Here is a 23,884-nt window from a genome sequence, read left to right as displayed (position 1 = left end):
GATTTCTGGAAGGCAGTAGCATCACAGTTAGGAAAGACAACGATGCATGAAAAAAAACAAACAAACTGCAAAATCACATTTAAGGGGCGAGATGGTACGCATCTAAATTTTAGTCGCAGCAAGAATTAGTGTTTTGGTATTTGAGCGCTTTTCTATATCTGAAAAAGCTGGAGCCTTGAGTCAGTCGGGAGAGTTGACACGGGGCAGCAGAAAGAAACACAGGATGGATGGCTTTTTTTTCCGTTACATCAGGACCTGGGTTCGTGTGTCAGGCAGGCGCAACCCCACCAGTCCTCCACACACGAGCACGGTGGAGGCCAGCAGGATGGGGATCGCTTTGGTGATGCTGACCAGGGAGCCGAATATTAAGTTTCCGAGGACGGCCGCTGCTTTGCACAGTGCGTTCAAGAAGCCAAAGCCTGTTGCCCTGCAAAGGACAAGAGATATGGACAAGGTTGAGAAAGTGTCTTCCAAGAGTCCAACTTTAGACACAAATGTCTTCTAGGATAATTTTCAAAGATCTTCAAGTAGACTGTTTTGTATGTCCTTAGAGCAAGTAATCAAATATTTGTCAGCACGTTTGGAAGTAGAGAACCCCAGCTGTTGGTATTGTTCCTTCAGCCCTCTGTTGACTTTCTTGCCACCTCGACTGATTCTTATTCTGCCCATGAGTTTATTGTGAAGAGAAAGAGAAAGGACATTTCAGGGAGTCAGAAAAGTTACATTAAATTAAAATGTATGACGATGTATTTCTTTAAATTTTACTTTTTACTCCCTATTTCCTCTTAGCTTAATTGGTGTGTGAGGTTTTAAATACTTAAAGTGCATGGAACTTTCAGAGAAAATCAGGGATGACTGGGTTGTACTTGCATCGTTCTGGTACCATGGAAGTGAACTATCATACTCTTGTCCCAAATATTTTTGGTAGCGGGCAGAAACTGAACCCTGAGCTGGGTGGCCACCAATGAGCTAGTGACACATTTCTTACACCCTCACCAGAGTCCTAGGTGGGAAATCAAGCCCAAGACAATATTACAGAGGAAATCAGATTGTAAGCCCATAGAAGATCTTGTTTAACTCTGCTGACATATAATATGTGCAGGTGGTATATAAATAAGACACATCCCATTTCTTAAGACATTCTTTGGAAAAGAAAAATTTTACTATCTTTATGGGTGTTGAATGTAATTTTACTGTGGTTTTCTAGGCAAGAAATTTAATTTTGTTCATGAGAGTACCGATACTGCTGACATCATGAGATAATACGAATTTCCTCTGCCTTTATGCCGGCTCCCTGTTTTTTGTCCGTCACCGGGTATATGTGTGTAATAAAGGCACGTTGAATGCAGGGTTAACTGTTGGATACCTTTATCCCCCTCCAGAGGGAAATGCATTTTATATACCATAAAATGCAGTACACACACATCTTTCTTTGATTGATTTGTAAATTTGTTTAGTGTAGGTTTTCTTTTGGCCAGTCAGAACAACTACTCTTCACGACCCGTGCTATTCCTAGTGGTATTTTCTACAATGTGTAGATATTTACTGTGGGTATTATTCAGCCATTCCCCTTCCCATACCATAAGAAAGGAATAAGCACCCCTCCTGTGCTGTAGGAACCGAGCCATTGATTTTGCTGGTTAGAACAGACCTAAGAAACGGCAGCAAGCACTGCCTTTCTTTTTTGGCCAAGACACCTAGAAAGTCGAGTAAGCGGCCTCTGCAGTGTTGCAAAGTTGCCAACTGTTTGGATCTTGGAAGGGGTGTAACAGAATCTATGATGGAGAAAAACAGGAACTTCTTGAAAAGAGGGTAAGCTCATTTTGTATTCTTCCTCTTCTTTTTGGTTTGTTTTTAAAGAAAGAGACTAGTAATAGCAACAACCACCAGAAAGATAAGGAGATTTAATGTACTGATAACTATTTTCAAATGAAATTGCTTGAGGTTACACACTGGGTACCATAGAAGACTTAAGCAGAATGACATCATCATCTACCCCTCCCCCACCTCCATGGAGAGGCCAGGAGGCCAAACTGTCTATTTTTTTTTTTTTTAATTAAAAGACGTTTTTTGAGCAGTTTTTGGGCTCCAAAAAATTGAGTGAAAAGAAGAGAGAATTTCCATATAGCCTCTCACCTTCCACCCCTATTATTAACATGTTAGTATGGCACATTTGCTACAATTGACGAGCCAATATTAATATATTACTGTGAACTAAAGTCCATAGTTTACGTTAGGGTTCACTGTGTTGTGTATTCTATGGGCTTTGACAAATGTATAATGACATGTATCCACCACTATAGCATCATACAGAATAACAGTTTCACGGCCCTAAAAATCCTGGCAACCACAGATCCTTTTACTATCTCCATAGTTTCACCTTTTCCAGAATGTCATATAATTCAAATTATATAGTATGTAGCCTTTTCAGATTGGCTTCTTTCACTTTTTTTAAGCTACATTTTAGTTTCTAGATTCTAGAGTCATAAATTACCCAATGCATCTTATGGTACTGAGATAAGCTGTATTGTTCTGGGGAAAATGGCTAGCGTGTATGTTGCTGATAAGCGAAAGGGAAACATTCTGTATGAAGAAGTCTCTTGATGGCAAAACTTCAGAATGAGCCATGAGGAATTTACATCTGGGTTAAAATAACCATATTTTGCCAAGCTATAAACATCTCGTGTCTGAAGCCGCTAAAAAATACGATCAAATTCTAATTTCTTAAGAATCTCTGTTTTCATTTATCAAGCAGAGGCAGTTCTTCAGATGATAATCTGGTGTGGCTACAAAGCACATAGCCTCCTTAAATTAGTGTGGGCATTCCAGAAAACATGACTGTCCTTTCCTTGGATAAGTAAATTATTTCTTCAAATAGTTGAAGCTGGAGGGTGTGCTTTTCTACACACAGGAGACACAGTTGTATTAGAAAAATTATTCTCAAAGTGGTTCTCCCTTGGGGTTGGTTATCTGTTTATCAGTAAACAAACTTTTAGTTCATTTATTCCCTTGTTCTTACTTAAAGGAAGGTCATGAACTTCTGCAGACATCCTAAGCACAAGTCACTTTGTGCTCATCAAGGCCTTGGAGGGTGGGGAGCCTCAGAGCTGGCAGAGCCCGACTGGACTTACTGACTTCCCAGCAGTAGGAAAAGCTACTGCATTTTTTTTCCAGACCAAAGATGTTCTGTGTCTTCTCTTAACCAACAAGCACCCAAGAGGAAGAATGCAATAATCTGTTGTCTTTTTACAAGCTCCATCCCTTGTTCCCCTACCTCTCCAGCCAGAATCCTTTGTTTTCAATTCTTGCTGAACCTATTTATTGAAATCTTTTAAATGGAAATTCTTTTCCCAACAGTACCCTGTTGACTGCAGCAGCCCTGCTCCCCATTCCATGAAGGTGATCCTTCTCTCTGCACCATTAACTCCCTCTGATGCTGGTGCAGGCCGCTGGCTTGCTGCACTGCTTAGGCTCAGCTGACGGGGGATGGGGCCACCAGAGCATACCCTCACCACAGCTGCACTGTGGCTTCTTCTCCAGGGCCTTCACAATGCAGTGGGTTCTAGTGGGTTTATATCGTTTTATACTTTAATTGGTGGCCAGGAGGGCTTCCCTGGTAGCGCAGTGGTTAAGAATCCACCTGCTAATGCAGGGGACACGGGTTCGAGCCCTGGTCCAGGAAGATCCCACATGCCGCAGAGCAATTAAGCCCGTGTGCCACAACTACTGAGCCTGCGCTCTAGAGCCCGCGAGCCACAAGTACTGAGCCCACGTGCCACAACTACTGAGCCCGCACACCTAGAGCCCGTGCTCCGCAACAAGAGGAGCCACCGCAATAAGAAGCCCACGCACTGCAACGAAGAGTAGCCCCTGCTCACTGCAACTAGAGAAAGCCCGCATACAGCAACGAAGACCCAATGTAGCCAAAAATTAAAAAAAATAAATAAAAATTAAAAACAAAAAATTGGTGGCCAGGAAAAGGAGACTCCATTCTGGATAGTGAGGATAGTTTTGCCTTCACATCCAGCCTCTTTCTTATTTGGTTTTTCTGACTTCAATGCAGGGTCAGCCCTAGGTTTTTTGAGGCTCCTGGGAAGACAAAAGGGTCACTGAATAATGGCAGCACTTAGACAACGCCTGGCACATGGTACATACCATGCTGGTGTTAGCCATTGTTTTAAACACTAGCTGAAATATCTGCCCCATCGACTGATGAAATTAGGAAAAAAAATTAAATGTTACATTTTGAAAAGGCCTGAAATTGTGTAGAGTGTAGATCCAGACTCAGCTCATGGAATTTACCTGTTAAAGGGTAAAGTGTGAGCATTCTTTTGGTCTAGTCTAAGCTCTGGAAATGAACTTTTTCCAGACAACTCAGTTAAGTCATTGGCAGAAGTTACTTTAGCATGGGACATTTTGGAAAGTACAGGCAGTCCTAAAATCAGAAATACATGTGATCTAAAGATTCATCTGGGAGTCGGCTATTTAAAACACAGAATGAATTTAATTTTTCTCATAGAAACAATAACACAAATGATGGCTAGCTTCCCAGATTAATCTAAAAAAGCTATTTTAACACTGAATCCATCTGAGCAATTGGACTACAATGTTGAGAGCACTAGAAACCCCTTGAATATTTGTCTAATAAGCAAATTGGTTCTTAATATAGTTCTAACACACATTCTCCTATGCATTTATTTATTAACAATCATTCATTAAGCATCTATTATGTGCCTAACACTGCACTAGGCACCAGGGACCCCAAAATTAATAAGATGAAGTCTCCTTTTACACCAAGATAGGTCCAGAGAGATCAGGATAACACAACATGCTAAGTGCATTAATAAAGATACCCACAGGCTACTATGGGGGCATAGAGGATGTGAAGTGATCTCCCGCTGGGGGTGGGGACAGTTGAAGAAAGGCTTCTCAGAGGGGATGGATGAAAATGGAATTGGCCTTGAAGGAATAGGAAGAGCTTGCAGGTGAGGATGGAATGTGGACAAAGGTGTTCTCTGGCTCTCAAAATACCCTCACATCTCTCTAAAATATCTCCGTGGTACCCCACTCAGGTGTACCTTAGACATCTTCTCCAAAACCTTCCTGATTGCCAAATGACCTGCCTCCCTCCAGTCCCCAAACAAGTTTCCCATTTCCTCCTGCAGCTGTTGTCAACTTGGGGTTAGAATAGCAACCTGGTTGAACTAGGGTGCAGACATGTGTAACCACAGCCTCACCCAGCCGTGCGCAAAACATCACTTGTGGAGCTTTTAAAACACAGTGATGTGGTCATACCAATGCCTAGGGCCATGCTCCCAGAAATTCTGACTTTATTGCTCTACTGGGAGTCGAGGCATTGGTATCTTTTAGAAGCCCTGTGTGAGTCTAAGGGGTATCCAGGGCTGAGCACTCTGCAATTCTCCCAGAAATACCTACACTTTTGAATTGATTTCGATTTACTGTTATATACGAAACGAAATTACAAAAGCAAAACATCCACTCCAGCCCTCCAACAAATGGTTTTCAGTTCTGAATTTCCTTCAGTGTGGTTCCAATCATATCTATATTTTTGCAAATCACAGGATATCTACAGCTTTGCTTTCTGCTTTCCCCCCAATCATTCCCAAAGCTGTTTGTTTGCGTTTTGTTTAAAACGAAATGATTTAGCACATAACCATTATTTCTGTAACCATACCACTGGATAATTAGAGCTTTCTAAATTTGGAGGAACATAAATGAGATTGCTATGAACACCTTCATATATAGGACCTCCTTTGTTTGGATGTGTTCATTAGGGAATATCACGCAGTACAACACAGCCAAGGGAAAATGTTCACGATATGATGTGGGGAGACCGAGGGCAACTGGGCACACCGAGGCCCACAGGAGAGGAATTCACTCCAAAGGCTTCTCCCAACCTCTTTTCTTTCCCCTCCCTGGGCCTGCTGTCTTATTTACTCAATTTGCACAGCTCATTCTCACTAGAGGCAGTTTCTCACCTAACCTGCCTCATTTCCTTTTCTTCCAACTCTTGGTTGGATTCTGGGCAGCCGTGAAAACTCTCCCTGCTGGACCAGACCTCCTTCCTGCTCCCCTCCTCAGGGTTGGCTTGTACCAACCGCAAGGCTCTCCTGTCAGGGTTTAGCCTTATTGAGATCCTGGCCACATCTCTGGGGTGGGGCTGTGTAGCCTTTTACATTCACTCATCACAACTTGCTTCAGGGCTGGCACAGGGATGCACAGGATACTTGAGAAATGAACTAAGGAATTTTCTGATATCTTCAAAATACATTGGAAGTATATTTCTGTAATGGGCATTTTAAAAATCAACATTGTTAATTTTACTATTCAAATCTTTATATCCTTTTTTTTGAATTTTATTTTATTTATTTTTTCATACAGCAGGTTCTTATTAGTTATCTATTTTATACATATTAGTGTATATATGTCAATCCCAATCTCCCAATTCATCTCACCCCCACCCCCCCGCCACTTTCCCCCCTTGGTGTCCATACGTTTGTTCTCTACATCTGTGTCTCAATTTCTGCCCTGCAAACCGGTTCATCTGTACCATTTTTCTAGGTTCACCATATATGCGTTAATATACGATAAGTAATGGGCATTTTTTAAGAAAACTGAAGTACAGTTGATTTACAATGTTGTGTTAGTTTCTGGTATACAGCAAAGTGATTCAGTTATACATATATATACATATTCTTTTTCATATTCTTATTTATTTATTTATTTATTTATTTATTTATGGCTGCATTGGATCTTCGTTGTGGTGCACGGGCTTCTCATTGCAGGGTTCAGTAGTTGTGGTGCATGGGCTTAGTTGCTCCGTGGCATGTGGGATCTTCCGGACCAGGGACCAAACCCGTGTCCCCTGAATTGGCAAGTGGATTCTTAACCACTGCGCCACAAGGGAAGCCTGTTTTTCATATTCTTTTCCATTATGGTTTATTACAGTATATTGAGTACAGCTCCCTGTGCTATACAGTAGGACCTTGTTGTTTATCTATTTTATATATAGTAGTTTGTATCTGCTAATCCCAAATGTAATGAGCATTTTAATGGACATTAGTTGGTCCATGTTTATTTATTGATGCCAGACTATTATCTTGCTTTTTTTTTTTTTTTAAAGGAAAGCCCTTTAATTAATTAATTAATTTTATTTTTAGCTGTGTTGGGTCTTCATTTCTGTGCGAGGGCTTTCTCTAGTTGCGGCAAGCGGGGGCCACTCTTCAACACGGTGTTGTGGCTCATGGGCCTAGTTGCTTCGCAGCATGTGGATCTTTCCAGACCAGGGCTCGAACCCGTGTCCCCTGCATTGGCAGGCAGATTCCCAACCACTGCGCCACCAGGGAAGCCCTATTATCTTGCTTTTGTGGAGGAAAAATCCCTAGTTTCACATTCTGAAATCAGGACAGACTGAATTCAATTGCTTTCTGATCTTCAAAGGAAGAAAAAATTTGTCTCATCTAAGCAGTGAGTGTGTGGTCTCTGTGTGTCCTCCTTAATTTGGGAAGATGGCATCCTGCAAGCAGGGCTTTTCTTACTCACAAACAAGTGGAGGACTTACCTGCAGTTTTGAGCCCATAGGAATCCCTGGGCCCAAAGTGGGCTTCCATCTCCCTCCCTCCCCACAACCATCAGGGGTCATCCTATTGCTTGTTCCTGTTGAAATGCAAATACATTCAGGTCAAAATGGAAGCCTTTGTGTCTTATCACTTATCTGATAAACCTCGCTAGGAAGTGAGTCCCTGGGCCAGGGTAAATGATGACAGAATGAAAGTGAGCCCTGGGAGGCAACCTGGAGTTCGTCTAAGGCCATGGTTGATGGACACGGCTGTATATCCCAAACACTGTGTGAGCTTCTTAGAAACTGATTCCCAGAGGCCCACCCCAGACCTACTGGGATGGTTCTGTATGTCACAGACTAGGTATGCCCCTGCTGGGAGCCGCACCGAAGGGTCATTACATCTGGGTTTCATGCTAAGGGATCCAGGGCAAGTTACTTTCCCCCCTCTGTGCCTCCTTTCCCTCACCTGAAAACGGAATAAAACTACCTACCCTTGTAGGGTTGGAGAGAGGATTAAATAAGGTTCAATGAGATCATCTGAATACTCAGCACTGTGCCTGACTCACCCATTCATTTCTCAGATGAGAACACCAAGCTCCAGAAAGGTTCAAGGACTAAAGTTACCCAGCTGTTTTCTGGTAGCGTCCATACCTGAATTCAGGTTTCCTCCACATTGCTGATGGAGAAGGAGGGGGAGAGGAAGAAGAGGTTTCCAACAGGCAGTGCTGTATGGGGAAGGGGGAGCTGACAGCTGCAGGCTCGGGAGGGCACAGGCCGTGGATGGACAAAGTGGAAGAGGGACACAGAAGGGCAGCCGGGGAGAAGTGAACAGGAATGCTCCCTCACTCACAACCGGTCCAGCTAGCTTACCTTGGAGAGTAGGGAGCCAGACCCCACACAGGGAGGAAGACTATCACCCGTAACCAGCCGGATTGTAAAAAGCATCTTTTTTGCCATCTTTCTATCTTTTCATCTATCATTCATTCACCTGGAGTCCTGGTAGTGAATAAGGAAAACAAAGTCCTGCTCTCAAGGAGCTTACATTCTAGTGGGTGACAGACAGCAAACAAATGTACACCCTAACATCCTATCATCATATGGTCTGGGAGGTAATTTGCTTTAAAAGTACATCAGTATAAAGAGAAGTTGTCTCTATACCCATAGAATTTAAAACATGTTAATCAGGAATTAACAGGCCAGAGGTGATTACTTAGGGCTTTAACTATCATTTTAGAAATCTGCATGAGAAGGTTTATTAATGAACATGGAGATGAGTTTTCATCGGTGATATGAGTGCTTGGTATGCAGTTGACTGGAATGTTCTGCCCTTAGCACGATGGATGGACAAGCATCCTCCAAGCCCCGCAAACTGGTGAAATGGTACCCTTGGCCCGGATTCCAGACTCTAGAGCCCACTGGTCCTGGACTCTGACACTTACAGGCATACTCTGCTGCCTGACCAGCCCCAAGTCTGGTGGTCCTGCTGTCAGCATGTCATGATGTCCATGGCCCTTTCAGGCAAGGGCAGAGAGATGGACTTCCCTGGAGTCAAGAACAGGCTGTAGGACTGTTTTCGTGTCCATTTGCACATTTGGTAGGATTTGCTGCCATTTAATACATCCCCTGGGGGTGAGGTGGTGGGTGAAGGGCCATATACTGCCCCCTCCCTCACTTTCCACTTCTAACTGCCAGAGACAAAAATGATCTGACATTTGCTGAATGGCCAAAGTGACTCAGGTCACATAAAATATAAACATATATAATGATACGGGCTCTAAAAAAAAAGAAAGCAGGGCAAAGGGAAATGGATGGAGTGTAGGTTGGTTAGATAAGATGACTGAATCAAAGATTCCTTCATCTCAAAATCTTTAAACAATAAGTGAAGTCTTTATCTTCATGGGCACAGATGTAGAATCTCCTCATTTTATATCTCAAACAACTGAGGCACAGTTACGCTGAGTGGTCTTCCTGAGGTCACACAGCTGGCCGGTAAGAGATCCAGGATTAAAGAACTTCAGGTCTGAGCTCCCGGAAGGAATGGGGAACTTCTCTGTCTAAACAAACACCGTCCTAAGGGTAGGGGCTTAGGTTGGTTAATTCTGGGCAGATGTTTTAATTTTAGCTCATCAAGGAAGAGGACCAACCCAGAGCACTGGGTGACAGCAGCAGCTGCCCAGGATGAGCAGGGAACAGCAGGTGGGAACAATCGGGGGTTTATTTTCACATCCTTTCTGAGGTCATATCTGAAACTGGGCATGTGTAAGGGGGGAGGAAGAAGGAGGCCCAGTGGCCAGAGAAAGGCAGGAGCAGGTTGCTGGAAGAATCCCCGTGAGACAGGCCTGCTGGGCTGAGGGATTCTGTGCAGAGTTGGTGGCCAGTGGGGACAGCCTCGGTCTGATCACTTACAAGGCGGGAGCTCCTTGTCCTGAGCTCCATGGAGGAGGGGTAAGAATGGCTCTGGGCCATAAGGAGATAGGAAGTGTGAGCCGGGGAGCTCCCAGCAGGAAGTCACTGCCTGGATGCAGAAGGACACGCAGGCTAGAACTCAGAACCAAAATGAACCAGAGCATGTGCTGCCTCTACAGATCTTCCTTGACTTACTATGAGTTACATCCCTCCAAACCCATCGTAAGTTGAATGTATCATAAGTCAGAAATGCATTTAATACCCCTACCGAACATCATAGCTTAGCCTAGAGTCCCTTAAATGTGCTTAGAACACATATACTAGCCTGCAGTTGGACAAAATCATCTAACACAGAGCTTATTTCATAATAAAGTGTTAAATATCTCATGTAATTTACTGAATACTGCATTGAAAGTGAAAAACAGAATGGTTGTATGTATGTTCCTTCAAGTCTCAGCTCAGATATCACTCCTTCTAAGGAACCCTTTCTTCTGCTTTCAGAACACCATGTCCTTTCCCCACAATAACCCTGACCACACTGTGTTGTGCCTGATGTTCACTTGTCCTTAAGCTCCACGAAAGTAATGACCACGAATGGCTTATTCACGGTTGTATCACCAGCACTCCAAAAAAAGTTGTTGCGTAAATAAATGAACAATATTAAAGTCATATTGAGATGGAGTAGACATACTTTTCTTATGCTTCCTACTAAATACAGCTAAAAGTCCTGGACATTATAAAACAAACCTAAGAAGACTCTGGAAGATAAAGAAAAAAGGCAGAGCAGCTGGGGACCTGGGGGATGGTGACTTCCTGAATTTTCTTTTTGCCTCATACAACTGAAGAAGCTGGAAAAAGGAAATACCAACAGGTACAGATTTAAATAACACCCCAACCAGAGCCTGCTCTCTCTACCCAAAGGACCAGGATAGAGGCAGCCTAGCAAGACAGAAAACGTTTAGACAACAACCTCGCTTCTCCAACCAAATACCAGAAAAAAGTGTAACCCAACTGCCAGTCACACCAGCAAAGGCCGAGTGGAGAACCTAGACTTCCATCTTCGTGAACCTGTAATAAGGGGCCTCAACATCACCACTGGGGTGGTGTCAGGGAAGGCTAAGTAGGAAGCTGGGATTTTCATCCCTGCTGGCCAGTAATGAGTTTGTCCCTGCTTCCCCTCCATGGTATTGGTAAGCACGAGGGGAGCCTGGACTCCCACCGCTGTGCAGCAGGAATGAGGACACCCTTTCTTGGCTGTCAATGGAGGCTGAGTGGTAACCTGGACATCTATCTCCGCCTGGCAATAATGGGGCAGTGCACCCCTTCCCCTCCCAGAGAGATGTCTGAGAATGCCAACCAAAACCAAAGGCTTAACTAAGATCAGAAGTCTCAGAACATAATATGAAAATGACTGCTTTCAATTGAATATCACTTATCATCCAAATAACCAGGAAGAGCTCAAACAGAATGAGAAAAAACAATTGAGATGCCAACATTGACATGACAGAGATGTTAACATTATCTGATAAAGCTTTTAAAGCTGTCATTATAATAATGCTTCAATGAGCAATTATGAACACACTTTAAACTCTTGAACACACTTGAAATACAGAACACATCATGAAAAAATAGAAAAAATAGAAAGCCTCAGCAAAGAAATAAAATACATAAAGAAGAACCAAACTGAAATTTTAGAACTGAAAAATACAATAACCAAAATAAAAAACTTAGTGATTGGGCTCAACAGCAGAATGAAGGAGAGAGTGAAAAGAATCAGTAAATTGAAGACAGAACAATAGACACCATCCAATCTGAAAAACAAAGAGAACATAGACTAAAAAAAAAAAGTTCACAGAGCGTCAGGGACGTGTGGGACTCTAACTAAAGATCTAATACGTATATCACTGGAGTCCAAGCAGGAGAAGAGAAAGTATTCAAATAAATAATGGTTGAAATTTGAAATAATGCCTCACGAATTTGGCAAGAGATACAAACCTACAGATTCAAGAAGCTAAATGAATCCCAAATGTGATAAGCCGAAGAAATCCACACCAAGACAAAGAAAAAAGTCTTGAAAGCAGCCAGAAGCAACACTTCACCTATAGGGAAAAACAGATTGCTAGACTCTCCCCTCTAAAAATGTTGCACTTGTTTTTAGAATTCCCACAACAGTCTCTGAGCAGTAATTTCACCCTCACCCACTCCAGTTAACACTGAGTTTTTAATCAGTCTTTAAAATCTTGGCTTTTCTGCATAATAAAAGAAAGTTACATATCACCATTGCAATTCTAAAAACAGGTGCAACATTTTTAGAGGGGGGGAATCTAGCAATCTAACTGTTTTTTCTTATAGGTGAAGTGTTGCCTCTGGCTGCTTTCAAGATTTTTTTCTTTGTCTTGGTGTGGATTTCTTTGGCTTCTCATGTTTGGGATTCATTCAACTTCTTGAATTTGAGGGGCTCCGAGATCGTTTCTAGATGGGGGCTGGTCTCCAGAAAAACTAACCATGTGATTAGAGGGTTGGAACTTTCAGCCTATCCCACCCTCCCCTCAGGGAGGGGAGAGAGGCTGGAGATTGAGTTCAATCAGCAGCGGCCAATGATTTAATCAATCATGTCTACATAATGAAACCTCCATAAATCTGGAGAGCTTCCAGATTGGTGAACACATCCACATGCCAGCAGGGTGGTGTACCCCCAGCTCTAGGATGACATAGGCTCCTGTACTTGGGAGTCTTCTGGACCTCACCCTATGTGCAGGCATACCTCATTTTATTGCACTTCATTTTATTATACTTGGAAGATATTGTGTTTTTTACAAATTGACCATTTGTGGCAACCCTGGGTCTAGCACGCCTATCAGCATCATTTTCCCAACAGCATTTGCTCACTCCCTGTCTCTTTGTCACATTTTGGTAATTCTCACAATATTTCAAATGTTTCCATTACTATTATATCTGTTGTGGTGATCTGTAAATGCAACCAAGCAGGACCCTGTGGGGCTTCTGGGATGGAAGCCTTTCCTTGTTTGTAGGGAATAGACTCCAGCCTCCATGAGGCCTCCCTAAGTCCCAAAGGGCAGATTCAAACAGTTGCTAGTCAGGGAAGGGAGGGGATGCTGAGACTAGGGAGGAGCAGCCAAGAAACAATAGTGCAGGGACTTCCCTGGTGGCGCAGTGGTTAAGAATCCACCTGCCAATGCAGGGGACATGGGTTCGAGCCCTGGTCCGGGAAGATCCCACATGCCGTGGAGCAACTAAGCCCGTGCGCCACAACTACTGAGCCTGTGCTCTAGAGCCCGCGAGCCACAACTACTGAGCCCATGTGCCACAACTGCTGAAGACTGCACGCCTAGAGCCCATGCTCTGCAACAAGAGAAGCCACCACAATGAGAAGCCTGTGCACCGCAACGAAGAGTAGCCCCTGCTCGTCGCAGCTAGAGAAAGCCTGCGCACAGCAATGAAGACCCAATGTAGCCAATAATAAGTAAATTAATTAAAATTAAAAAAAAAAAGAAACAATAGTGCAGCCTTGGGATAGGATCCTGGTTCCGCCTCAAGGGATACCTATAACAATATCTTTGAGCTCATCTGCAGAACTAAAACCCCCAACAAATGGAAGACGTGAACTATTTGATGAAGCATTCTTCATTCCAGAGAGGAGGCCACAGTTTGATAACCTTGAGAACCCCAGAATCTCATCAGGGGGCCATCTTAGGCCAGATTAAAGGAATGCAGGCCTTTTGCACACCCTGAGCACACCCTGATCTTTATTGGCAACCCCACCCTTGAACCATTGCTATGAAACTCACCAGATCCTCCCAGGTTGGGACACACAGTTTTGAGGGCACGAGCCCACTGTGTCCCCCTTTGCCTGGCAAAGCAATAAAGCTATTCTTTGCTACTTCACCCAAAACTCTGTCTCTGAGATTCAACTTGGCACTGGTGCACAGAGGCCGAGTTTCGGCATCGTTACCAGAAAGAGCAAGCGATTTGAGGTTGGCACTGGGGCACAGAGGCCGAGTTTCGGCATCGTTACCAGAAAGAGCAAGCGATTTGAGGTTGGCACTGGGGCACAGAGGCCGAGTTTCGGCATCGTTACCAGAAAGAGCAAGCGATTAGAGGTTGGCACTGGGAATGGGGGGAACAGGGCTGGAGATTAAGCTCTATAAAAACTTTCAAACAACAAGATTTGATGAACTTCCAGGTTGGTGAATGCACGGAAGTACCAAGCGGGTGGCATACCTGGATGGGGTACAAAGCTCTGTGCTCCTTCCCCCGTTACCTTGCCCTATGTATGTATGCATCTCTTCTGTCTGGCTGTTCCTGAGTTGTAAGCTCTTATAATAAATCGGTAAACACAAGGAAATGTTTCCCTGAGTTCTGTGAGCCATTCTGGCAAGTGATCAAACCCAAGGAGGGGGTAGAGAGAACTCCAACGTATAGTTGGTTGGTCAGATGTATAGGTGATAACCTGACTTGTGTTTGGTGTCTGAAGGGGGGCACTCTTGTGGGAACTGAGTCCTTAACCTGTGGGATCTGATGCTGTCTCCAGGTAGATCGTGTCAGAACTAAGTGAAATTTTAGAACATCCAGTTGGTGTCTACTGGGAATTAGAGAATTGCTTGGTATGGGAAAAAAAACCCTCCCTATTTGGTGGCCAAAAGTCAAGAATTGAGTGTGGAGGGAAAGAAACCCGAGCTTTTCCTTACAAAAAATGTTAGCAGTGGCTGTTCTGCTTCATTTTTCAGGCACAGAAAAGTGCTGCTCAATAAGTACATACAATTTTAATTTCAAATTTTCCTGCCTCTTTATGAAACGATTTAGGGTAGCTTATAAAAGACAAAATTAATAAAATAGGAATGCAAGAGTGCAAACCAGGATGAGGAGGAGCAAAGCAATACCTGGACCATGGAGATGTAACACCGACATAGGCGCTCTGCCTCTTGACCTCACAGCAGGGAAGCAAATGTGAGGAATTACTAATTTTTATCATATGAAGTAAAGAGACAGAGCAGCTCCCCAGAGCAGGTCCTGGAACTCACTGCAGATCAGGTGGTGGGCTCTACCAGAGGGGAAGGGTGCGCTATGATGGGAAACGTCCCGTCTTCACTCATGCTTTCACAGTAAATGCAAGCCAAGAGTATACCATTAAAGGTCAAGTCCGTACTGCGGTTGACAAATGTGGCTTTCAAGTGTTATAACTTTCACAGCATTTAGATTATATGGTAAGTTATGTCCCGCAAATATAATCATTTTCACTGGGATTTTGATAGGAGTTGGCTGTTGAATAGCTCAAGAGGCTACTTTTTAGTTTGGAGCCTGGAATCAGAGTGTCCTAGTAAGCGATCATTAAGGACAGATTCTAGAAACTGGGCAAGGAGTTGGCAGTGCTAAAGTGCTAGTATGAAAAAATCACACCCTATAACCAAAATTCTTGTCAGGATGTATTCTATTCTGCTTCCACGGGGAGAAGAGGCCATAGGGTACCTACACACAACAACATTTGGGGTTTTCCTCTAACACCTGAGCCAGAGATCAGGGGAGCCCTCCTATGTGACCCAGAGGAAAGCAGCAGAGATGAAACAGAAGGCTTTAGCCTGAAACAGAGTAGGTGGTGCTAGCTAATTCACCATGGCCCTAGTGATGCAGCTCTGGCAGGTAAGTTGTTTTCTCCCCATCACTTAAGGAAGTGACTTCCTGTACGTTATCTGGTAACATCAGCTTGAGTGCTGGAGAACATCTGCTAGCAACAGCGTGGCTGAAGTGAGGATGCACCTTGCCAATTTCTGAGTCCTGGCCCAGCTGCCATGCTCTGAAACGCATCCCCATGTTTTGCTGTTCCAGCAGCAGCAAACTGAATGTAAGAGGAATACTACGGCAGGCTGGTGCCTGGGACATGTGGGACTCCTCTGAAGCTGACTCCGTCACAGCCATGCCGAACCTTCCTGAGACTGCTTGCTGGTGGTCTGGGACACTTCTACCCAACTGGCCTTCCTTCCTTGCTCCTCCATGGGGCTCAGGCTTGCACTGCAGCCAGACTATACCTCCCTCCGCATTTTCTCTCATAACCCACATTTCCTCTAACAAAAATCTGTGCATGTTTAATCCCATCTTGTCCTCTGCTTCTCAGAGGATCTGAGCTAATACACAGGGCAATTTCTGTTTTTATCTTGCTTGATGTTTAACCTTTCCGACAACAGAAACATAGCAGGTCCATGGTTCTCATGGACAGACCCGCCTGATTTGTGGCGTTTTGTTTTTAAGCCAGGTTTTTGCCACAGGAGAATACTCATTCTTCCATTCCTGTGGCAGAGGGATAAGCAGCTGATTCATCGCAAATAGTATCAAGCGTTTACAATGTAAAATAAAAAGGTTACAGGCTATGACATAGCCTTGCTTGAACACTGAGGGGCTTTTTTAAACGTCTAGTTTAGTCCACACCTGGGCCCAGTTTGCAGGATGAGAAGGCAAGCAAGCTGCAGAGTCTTAGTCTTGTTTTGGCAGCACCCTAGTGCCGTGACACCCATGCCAGGAGCTTGCCCACAGAAGAGAACTAATGTTTGTTGAAAGAAGGGAGGAGATGCCAGCTATGGGCTGTATGGTTCCTTTCAGAGCATAAGTCATCAACAGGAGGTTACTAATTAGAATATCTGATAAGCAGGCATCCATAAGAGTTCCAGATACTCAGCGGGGAGATGGATACAGGAGTACCTATAGGGTTCCTGTAAGCTCAGTAATAGATGTTCATGAAGGAGAAATATAAGTTAGAGAGTCTGGGTATGCAGAGAATGTACCCATTGGGGCCAATAAACAAAAGGAGGACTCAGGATCAGTTGAAAATTGATATCCCAAATGTCTCTGCATTGTCCTAGAAAAAACCCTCCTCCATCTCAAAGTCCAGAGAATGCTGACTCCATCCTCTAGCAAAGAGGGCCTCCGTGGTGACGGAGTGTACACGAAATGAAAGAAGGCAAAGGCCATTTGCCTTCACTCATGTCAAATGGCAAAACGGGGCTTCTATTCTCTTCATGAGTCAGCTGCTGAAGCTCCACCTCAAAGCCCTACCTTCTAGCCCTTTTTATGATATGAGGTGCAAAGTCTCTGTGTCTCCATTTTGGGAACAGATGCATAATTTTCTTCCAATAGCTATCTTTTTTTGGTCACTGGAAATATGTTGGGCTTTCCTTCAACAGACCAGGAAGGTCAAGAGATATGTTCCAGAGACCTCTTTGTGGTGCCTTAATGCAGAGCTCATGTAGATACTTGCAAATGTAAGGTAAGGACCCTCTCAGGACTGATAAGGGGCCCGGAGAGGCTCCTTTTTTTTTTTTTAAGCATTATTATTATTATTTAAAACATGTATTGTTTTGCATACATTATTTTGTTTTATTTCAAATTTATTTATTTTATTTATTTATTTTTGGCTGTGCTGGGTTTTTGTTGCTGCGCTCGGGCTTTCTCTAGTTGCGGTGAGCAGGGGCTACTCTTCGTTGCATTGTGTGGGCTTCTCATTGCGGTGGCTTCTCTTGTTGCGGAGCACGGGCTCTAGGCGCATGGGTTTCAGTAGTTGTGGCACACAGGCTCAGTAGTTGTGGCACGCGGGCTCTAGAGCGCAGGCTCAATAGCTGTGGTGCACAGGCTTAGCTGCTCCACGGCATGTGGGATCTTCCCGGACCAGGGCTCAAACTCATGTCCCCTGCATTGGCAGGTGGATTCTTAACCACTGCGCCACCAGGGAAGCCCCCGGAGAGGCTCTTACAGCCTATCCCTCCCTGCTTCATTACTGCTTCCTCATACTGTTAGCCAGCAAGCTAAGTCATGGACACAATTAAATTCCTTCACTGGTTTCATTGTCCTAGTAACTCCGGTTAGCAACTATATTCCCCTACATTTTCTTTTTAAAAGAGATGAGTAGATGTATAAAATAAATAAGCTACAAGGACATATTGTATAACACATGGAATATAGCCAATATCTTATGATAACCATAAATGGAATATAACCTTTAAAAATTGTAAATCACTATGTTATACATTTGAAACATATATAATATTGTACTTCAACTATACCTCAAAAAAATCAGGTAAAAAAAGAACTTCAATGCCTTACCTTGTCTAACAAATTAAATATAAATATCCATATGTATACTGAAAAGCCTTCATAGTTCCTAGGCAAACCTGATTTTCCCATACCACATTATAGTTCAATATAATTATAATATTTAGTATATATATTTAATACTAATATTGACTATATATTTAACTACATAATACATGTATACATTGCTATAAAAATATCTAGCTGTAAATATAGTCTAGCTATAAAAATTGGGAACAATTTCCATTGTAATTATTTAGCATTTAACTTATGATTGTCCCTCCTCAGCAATCATCATGTATCCCCAGGAATGTTTTCAAATTGAGAGACTAATCTACAAACTGTTTTCAAAGTAATAACATTTTTATGATACTAAGTGTAATAGTCAATGAGGAAGAAATAATGTTTTGCCTCATTAAAAAATAAAGAATAAATGAAAGATATGAGTAGAGCCTACAACTTCATAAGCCAGAATTTTTTTTTTTGGATTTTCGCTTTTTGGGGGAAATGACAGTTTGGCTTGTTTTCTCTGACTTTTCAGTGGTCCTGTGGGGCTCAGAGAACCTCTTGCTGGAGGCCCATTTCAACATACCTCCGATCTGTAGGGTACAGTTCCACAGTGACCACATCAAGAGAGTTCCAGGCCGAGATGGTCAACCCATTGTACAGACACAGCATGCCTATCATCATGGATTCGCTGGTGCCAAACCAAAGGAAGAAACAGCTGATCCCTGAAAGCACCATAGAGCCACCTGCCAACGAAGCAGACAAGGCTGGGATGTTTCCTGTCATCTTAGTAGAGCAAGGACCCTCGGGTCTTTGAGATCTCACAGCAAAACTGAATCCCAAGAGGAAGCCACAGCCTGGGTTCATAAAGCTCAGGTACAAGTGTGTTTACTTGTATATAAGGTTTGCCTCTCTAACTACCTTCTGAACACAGCAAGCATGAACTACACATCATCAATCACTCAGCTATGTACGTAGAAAAATAGACATTAGTCACACATAATTAGTTTTTCAGTCTGTTAACTCACAGAAACTGTTCAAATGAGATGTAATTAGACATATTTTACTAAAATTTAGTCCTAATGAAAGGTCTTAAGGGATTTCTCCTCATCTCTGTGGGATGCAAATCCTAGGGGGGTGGGGAGTACAGCAGGAGACAGGATCCCTCTAGATTGCAACGGCAGCTCTTGTATTTTACATGAAACCAAGCACATACCTAGCATCGTTAAGCGCCCGATTCTGTCCATTAGGAGAGCAGACACGATGTTCCCTGGCAACACTGCCAGTGTCCCCAGGAAGTTGACAAAATAAATCCAGTAGGCACCATAGTCATCTTCAAAGGTAATGCGGCATCCTGTCTTGTTGTGCAAAAAGGTGCAGTTTTGAAATTCGCAGTTAATGAATTTATATGGCTCAAAATCTGTGGACACAAAGAACGACAAGTTATACTGGTGCATGAGAGTTACGCACCGAAAGCCTGCCGAAAATTCAGAAAAGAATCATGGTATTGTAAGCTCCTTGAGGGCTTCAGGGCCTGGCCAAAGCACAAGATCTAGTCTAGGACCCCACGTTACGAAGTAGCTGAAGGAAGGAATACTTCTGTTGAATAAAGGAATAAACTAAAGAGTCCAGTTTTCCTCTGATTTCTTATTTTCTTATGTTTGGTCATTGCTAATTACATGACTGCTTACTCCTTTATGATGTTACTTTGTTCTAATTATCATGTTACATAAGGACTATCATTAGAGTACTAAAGCTTCCATTACAAAAAGAATTTGTTTCAAAATGCGGATGAATCGGCCTTACTACTGCCATTTTATAGGGCTCTGAGGCAGTGAGAAGGAACAGGACTTTCCTTGGGTCCTTGAGGCTGAATTTATAAGAGAAGGCTCAAGTGGAGGAACCCACCGAGGAACCTGAGTCAGCCTCATTGGAAGGTCACCAGCATTCGCTGCTGATTTTTTTTTTTCTTGAACTTGGATCTAGCCGAAAGGGGTTACAGATGATGCTGGGCTCTGCTAAAAGGCAGTGAGAATCAAAACGGCTGTCGTCCTCGCTGAACAAGATGTGCAAAAAAAGCTGGTCTTCTGAGGCTGAATGGGTTGGAAGACACTGAGAGCACTGTTTAAACAAACCCCGAGGCCCCTGACTCCACTCTCACTTGGAGCTATGCAGAGCTGGCTCCTGTCTGATCACCAAGAAGGCAGGACTGGCAATGGGATGGAGCTGACCCTCCTGCCAGTGTCGGGCTGTTAGTCTGGACTCATGGGACCGACGGACCAATGTGTGTCGGTGGCAAGGCCTGGGCTTTGCAATCAGATGAGCCTGGGCTCCAATGGCAGCTGTTCCTAGTTCTACAACTGTGGCCAAATTACTGCATCGTTCTAAGCCTCAGCTATTGTGAAAATTAAACAAGATAATGAGTGTCTGATAACCTGAGGTAGGAACCAGCACATAGTAGGTGTTCAATCAATGTTTGTTGCCCTTCCTCTTTTTCCCTGGGGAGTTTTCCAGGCTCCATTAAATGGACTGGACTAAAAGACTGTATCTGACTGAGCATGTTTCGTCCATCTCTGTAGATTTGTAGTTCAGGCATGCTCACTTAAGCTAACACCAGATTTTGAAATCAGGATTATCAAAACAAACAAACCACGGGTTAATTCTTTGCTTTAAAAATTATTCACCAAAGGATTTTGTATTTCCAACTCTGAACTCAGCAAGCTCCATCCGCATTAAATGTGACAAAGACAGTCAATACAAGCTCAACTTTGATCCGACCTGATGGAGGGAGTCCGTTCATTTGTACTTCAACCTTCACTTCCCCCTTAAGCCTATGCCCACGCCTATCACCAAATGAGTATCACGATTCTGCCAAGAACTAGGGCCTGTGAAGAGGCCCCAGGCAGGGTTAAGTGGCACACCTACCTGTGTTGTTAAAAACAGTATTAATAAACATGCAGTTCTTGAAGTAGGTGTTGACTGAAGTCACATCCTCAAAGGTGCAGGACTTAAAAACCGAATCTTTGAAAGTTATGGATCTGAGCCTGATCCCTTCGAATCTGCCCAACACACAAAAAGATTCATATTGATGATTGTGTCTATCAGAGTTGAAAGCTAAGTCAAACAGATTTAGAGATGTGAGGTCCCACTATGGACTCTCTTAATTATAAAGGACATTGGCGTCTGGATTTTCTAAGCTCCTAGCTTTTCCCCTTTTTCCTCAGGTGGCCTGTCCTTTGGCTATCTCATTGCTCACCAATATTACTTTCTACCAGAAGAAGAGATGGCATTCAAAATAACTTCATTTAGCTTTTGGCAATGTTGGTAAAAGTTTTTGTAGGGTATGTAGTTGAAGGTATTGAGTTTGGAGATTACCTGTGGCTATTGATTCTTTATTTTTCAATCCTATCCTCTTGTTCCTTCACACATGCCTTTATTTGAAAATTCTCTATTTGGGGTTAATAGCTCTGACTTGAGGATGTGCTTCCATGCTCACTTTTAATGAAAGTCTATTTCCCAAGCTGAAAACCCAAAGCTTCTTCATTCTAGTGTAGGCACTTCCAATTATCTTGAAGAGAGGATGGGAGAATCATTTATGTGAGGAATGATTGTCTTGGGGGTCAAGAAACTCATAGCTTACAGTCATTCCCAAGAATATTTTTTTTTCTCATCGCTAAGAGGTACCAAGTAGAACGACCATAGCCCTGCTTATTTTTGGAAATGCGTAGAATGATGAAACTTGCTCAGATCCATTTTTGGGTGATGTAAAGGGGGAGGGCGAGATGATAATAGTCACAATGATCCTAACATCTTAGAAGAGTCTATGGCTCAGATATTCAGTGTTGATGAGGACCCTTGGGAGACATGGATACATATTCATCATTGTGTCTCGGTAATTTATTAAGAGACTACGAACGTATACTTAGCCAGTCACCGAGAGGAAAATGCTTATTCACCTGGGGAAGAAGTTATTACACCAAATACCACTCTTATGAGAGCAGAAAGGGACTGATCTTCCTAGGCAAGTGAGCTGACTTAAAAGCAATTCACTATCGAGTACCTTGAAAATCATCCTCACCCTAATGTCGGACTGCATTTGTCCGCTCAAAATGCACTAAGCGCCTATGAGACCAACCTCCTCAAAAAACAATCTTATTTCAACCCTTACTCTAGGAGTCCAGAGTAAAACCATCTAAGCCATAAATCTATCTACTAAAGGAGGGTAAAGAATGGCACATTTTAAGAAAATCACTAATTTTCTGAAGTGAAACTGAATTTAGAAAGGGGAAACAATTTTTTTTTAATGGATACTATATGCACAGAGTACACATGGTGCAAAATTCAAAATGTTGAAAAAGGAAAAGGTAAGTCTTTTGTCTCCCATCCTCAAGCCACCTAGTTCTTTTTCCCAGGGATAACCACTATTGTCAGTTTCTCGTATGCTCTTCCGGGAGCATTCTGTATACAGAGTGCTAGCGAACAGGACACTATTCTACACCTTGCTTTGTTCTCCTCAGAGTCTACTTCGGAGGTCATTCCTTATCAGTATATAAAGAATCGTCATTTTAGAATGCTGAATAGGAAAACTATTTTAAAAAAATGAGTTAGCTAGTGGTATTTCAAATTTCCCTGAAAGACAAAAAAAAAACAAAAACAATTTCTATCGCCTTCTAAAATAAATGTATATGTTTTAGAAGGACTTTAATACTATTAAAACTATTAATCATTACATTGCCAAAGTAAAAAATTTCTCCGTGATGACTGAATATCCAGCTTAGAACTTTTTATTAGAAATATGACTGTCAGAGGCACAAACATATTAGAAATTTCTAATGGAGTAACAATAACTTTTAAGTAATTAAGTCAATTTTCATGCGAGAATTATAAAGCACTTGACTCTAAGGTTTCTGCGGAGAAGCAAGTACAGATTCAAGTCACTATTTTCTGTGGGAGAGTGAAGGTCATCCTATATGGATTAGGCCTCTCACTGAATTGCTGATCCAAACAATTATCTCCGGGTTGGTAACTCTCCTTTTCATTACACAAATCATAAGCATCCCACAGAATTATTTTTCATCTTTCCAAACTAGTTTTTGCCCAGGGAAACTTTGATCATTTATTTTTTTAGAGTTTAATTTTGAAACTGGGAGAATTTCCTAAGAATGATGTAAACCAACAGGAACTCATACCAGCAATTATTTGCTCAGATAACAAATAATGGGTAGAAATAAGGACCCTGTCTACCCCTTTCCCTCTCTGAAAAAATAAACCACAACCACCTTTGGAGTCACTTCTCTCTCCTCATCAAGAGGCGTTTCAGACTCCATACTCAAAAATGTCCTTTGCTAACTTATTCCATATTTTCAAAGCTCTTAACTTTGGGGAATCATTCCTATTCTCTAATTGAAACTTTTCCTGATACAACTTAACCCCAATTCTTGATTCAGCATAGTGGAGAAGGAAGGAAATCTGAAAAGTGGTCCTCTTCTCCAGAGATAGAAAACAGGCATGAGATTACAGGTCAGATTTCCTCTCTGAGTTAAATAATGCTATAACCTATCTTATTTTCTCATAATCTTCACTCTTCTCTTCCATAACTTATTTTGCTTGCTTTCCAAGGCCTCTCTGAATTTTCTTTTCACACCAGTCAATTCCATTTCTTTATAAATATGAAGCAGCTCAGTTTCAGAAGTAGTTATAACTGATAACTGATATACGTGTACCTTTTCTTTAAAGGCCATTTGGAAGTATTTAAATTCAGTCTGAAAATGACTACATGTACAAACTAAAAAA

The 23,884-nt window shown here is 42.6% G+C and overlaps 1 protein-coding gene across 1 annotated transcript in view; it reads right to left on the bottom strand.

The window, feature by feature from the left end:
• Positions 1 to 243: 243 nt before the first annotated feature.
• The window catches only part of SV2C (synaptic vesicle glycoprotein 2C), a 180,775-nt gene continuing 157,134 nt past the window's right edge, over positions 244 to 23,884 (bottom strand). Inside the window, exons 9-12 of the mRNA XM_036847430.1 lie at positions 21,017 to 21,150; positions 19,308 to 19,511; positions 18,678 to 18,837; positions 244 to 427 (exon numbers count right to left, since the gene is read on the bottom strand). Coding sequence (XP_036703325.1) covers positions 244 to 427; positions 18,678 to 18,837; positions 19,308 to 19,511; positions 21,017 to 21,150 — 682 coding nt within the window. The remainder of the gene's footprint in view (positions 428 to 18,677; positions 18,838 to 19,307; positions 19,512 to 21,016; positions 21,151 to 23,884) is intronic.

The sequence above is a fragment of the Balaenoptera musculus genome, chromosome 3 (genome assembly GCF_009873245.2).
Source record: "Balaenoptera musculus isolate JJ_BM4_2016_0621 chromosome 3, mBalMus1.pri.v3, whole genome shotgun sequence".
Taxonomy (NCBI): Eukaryota; Metazoa; Chordata; class Mammalia; order Artiodactyla; family Balaenopteridae; genus Balaenoptera; species Balaenoptera musculus.
Note: the sequence above shows the minus strand (reverse complement) of the source record. Positions and strands in the feature narration are given on the sequence as shown.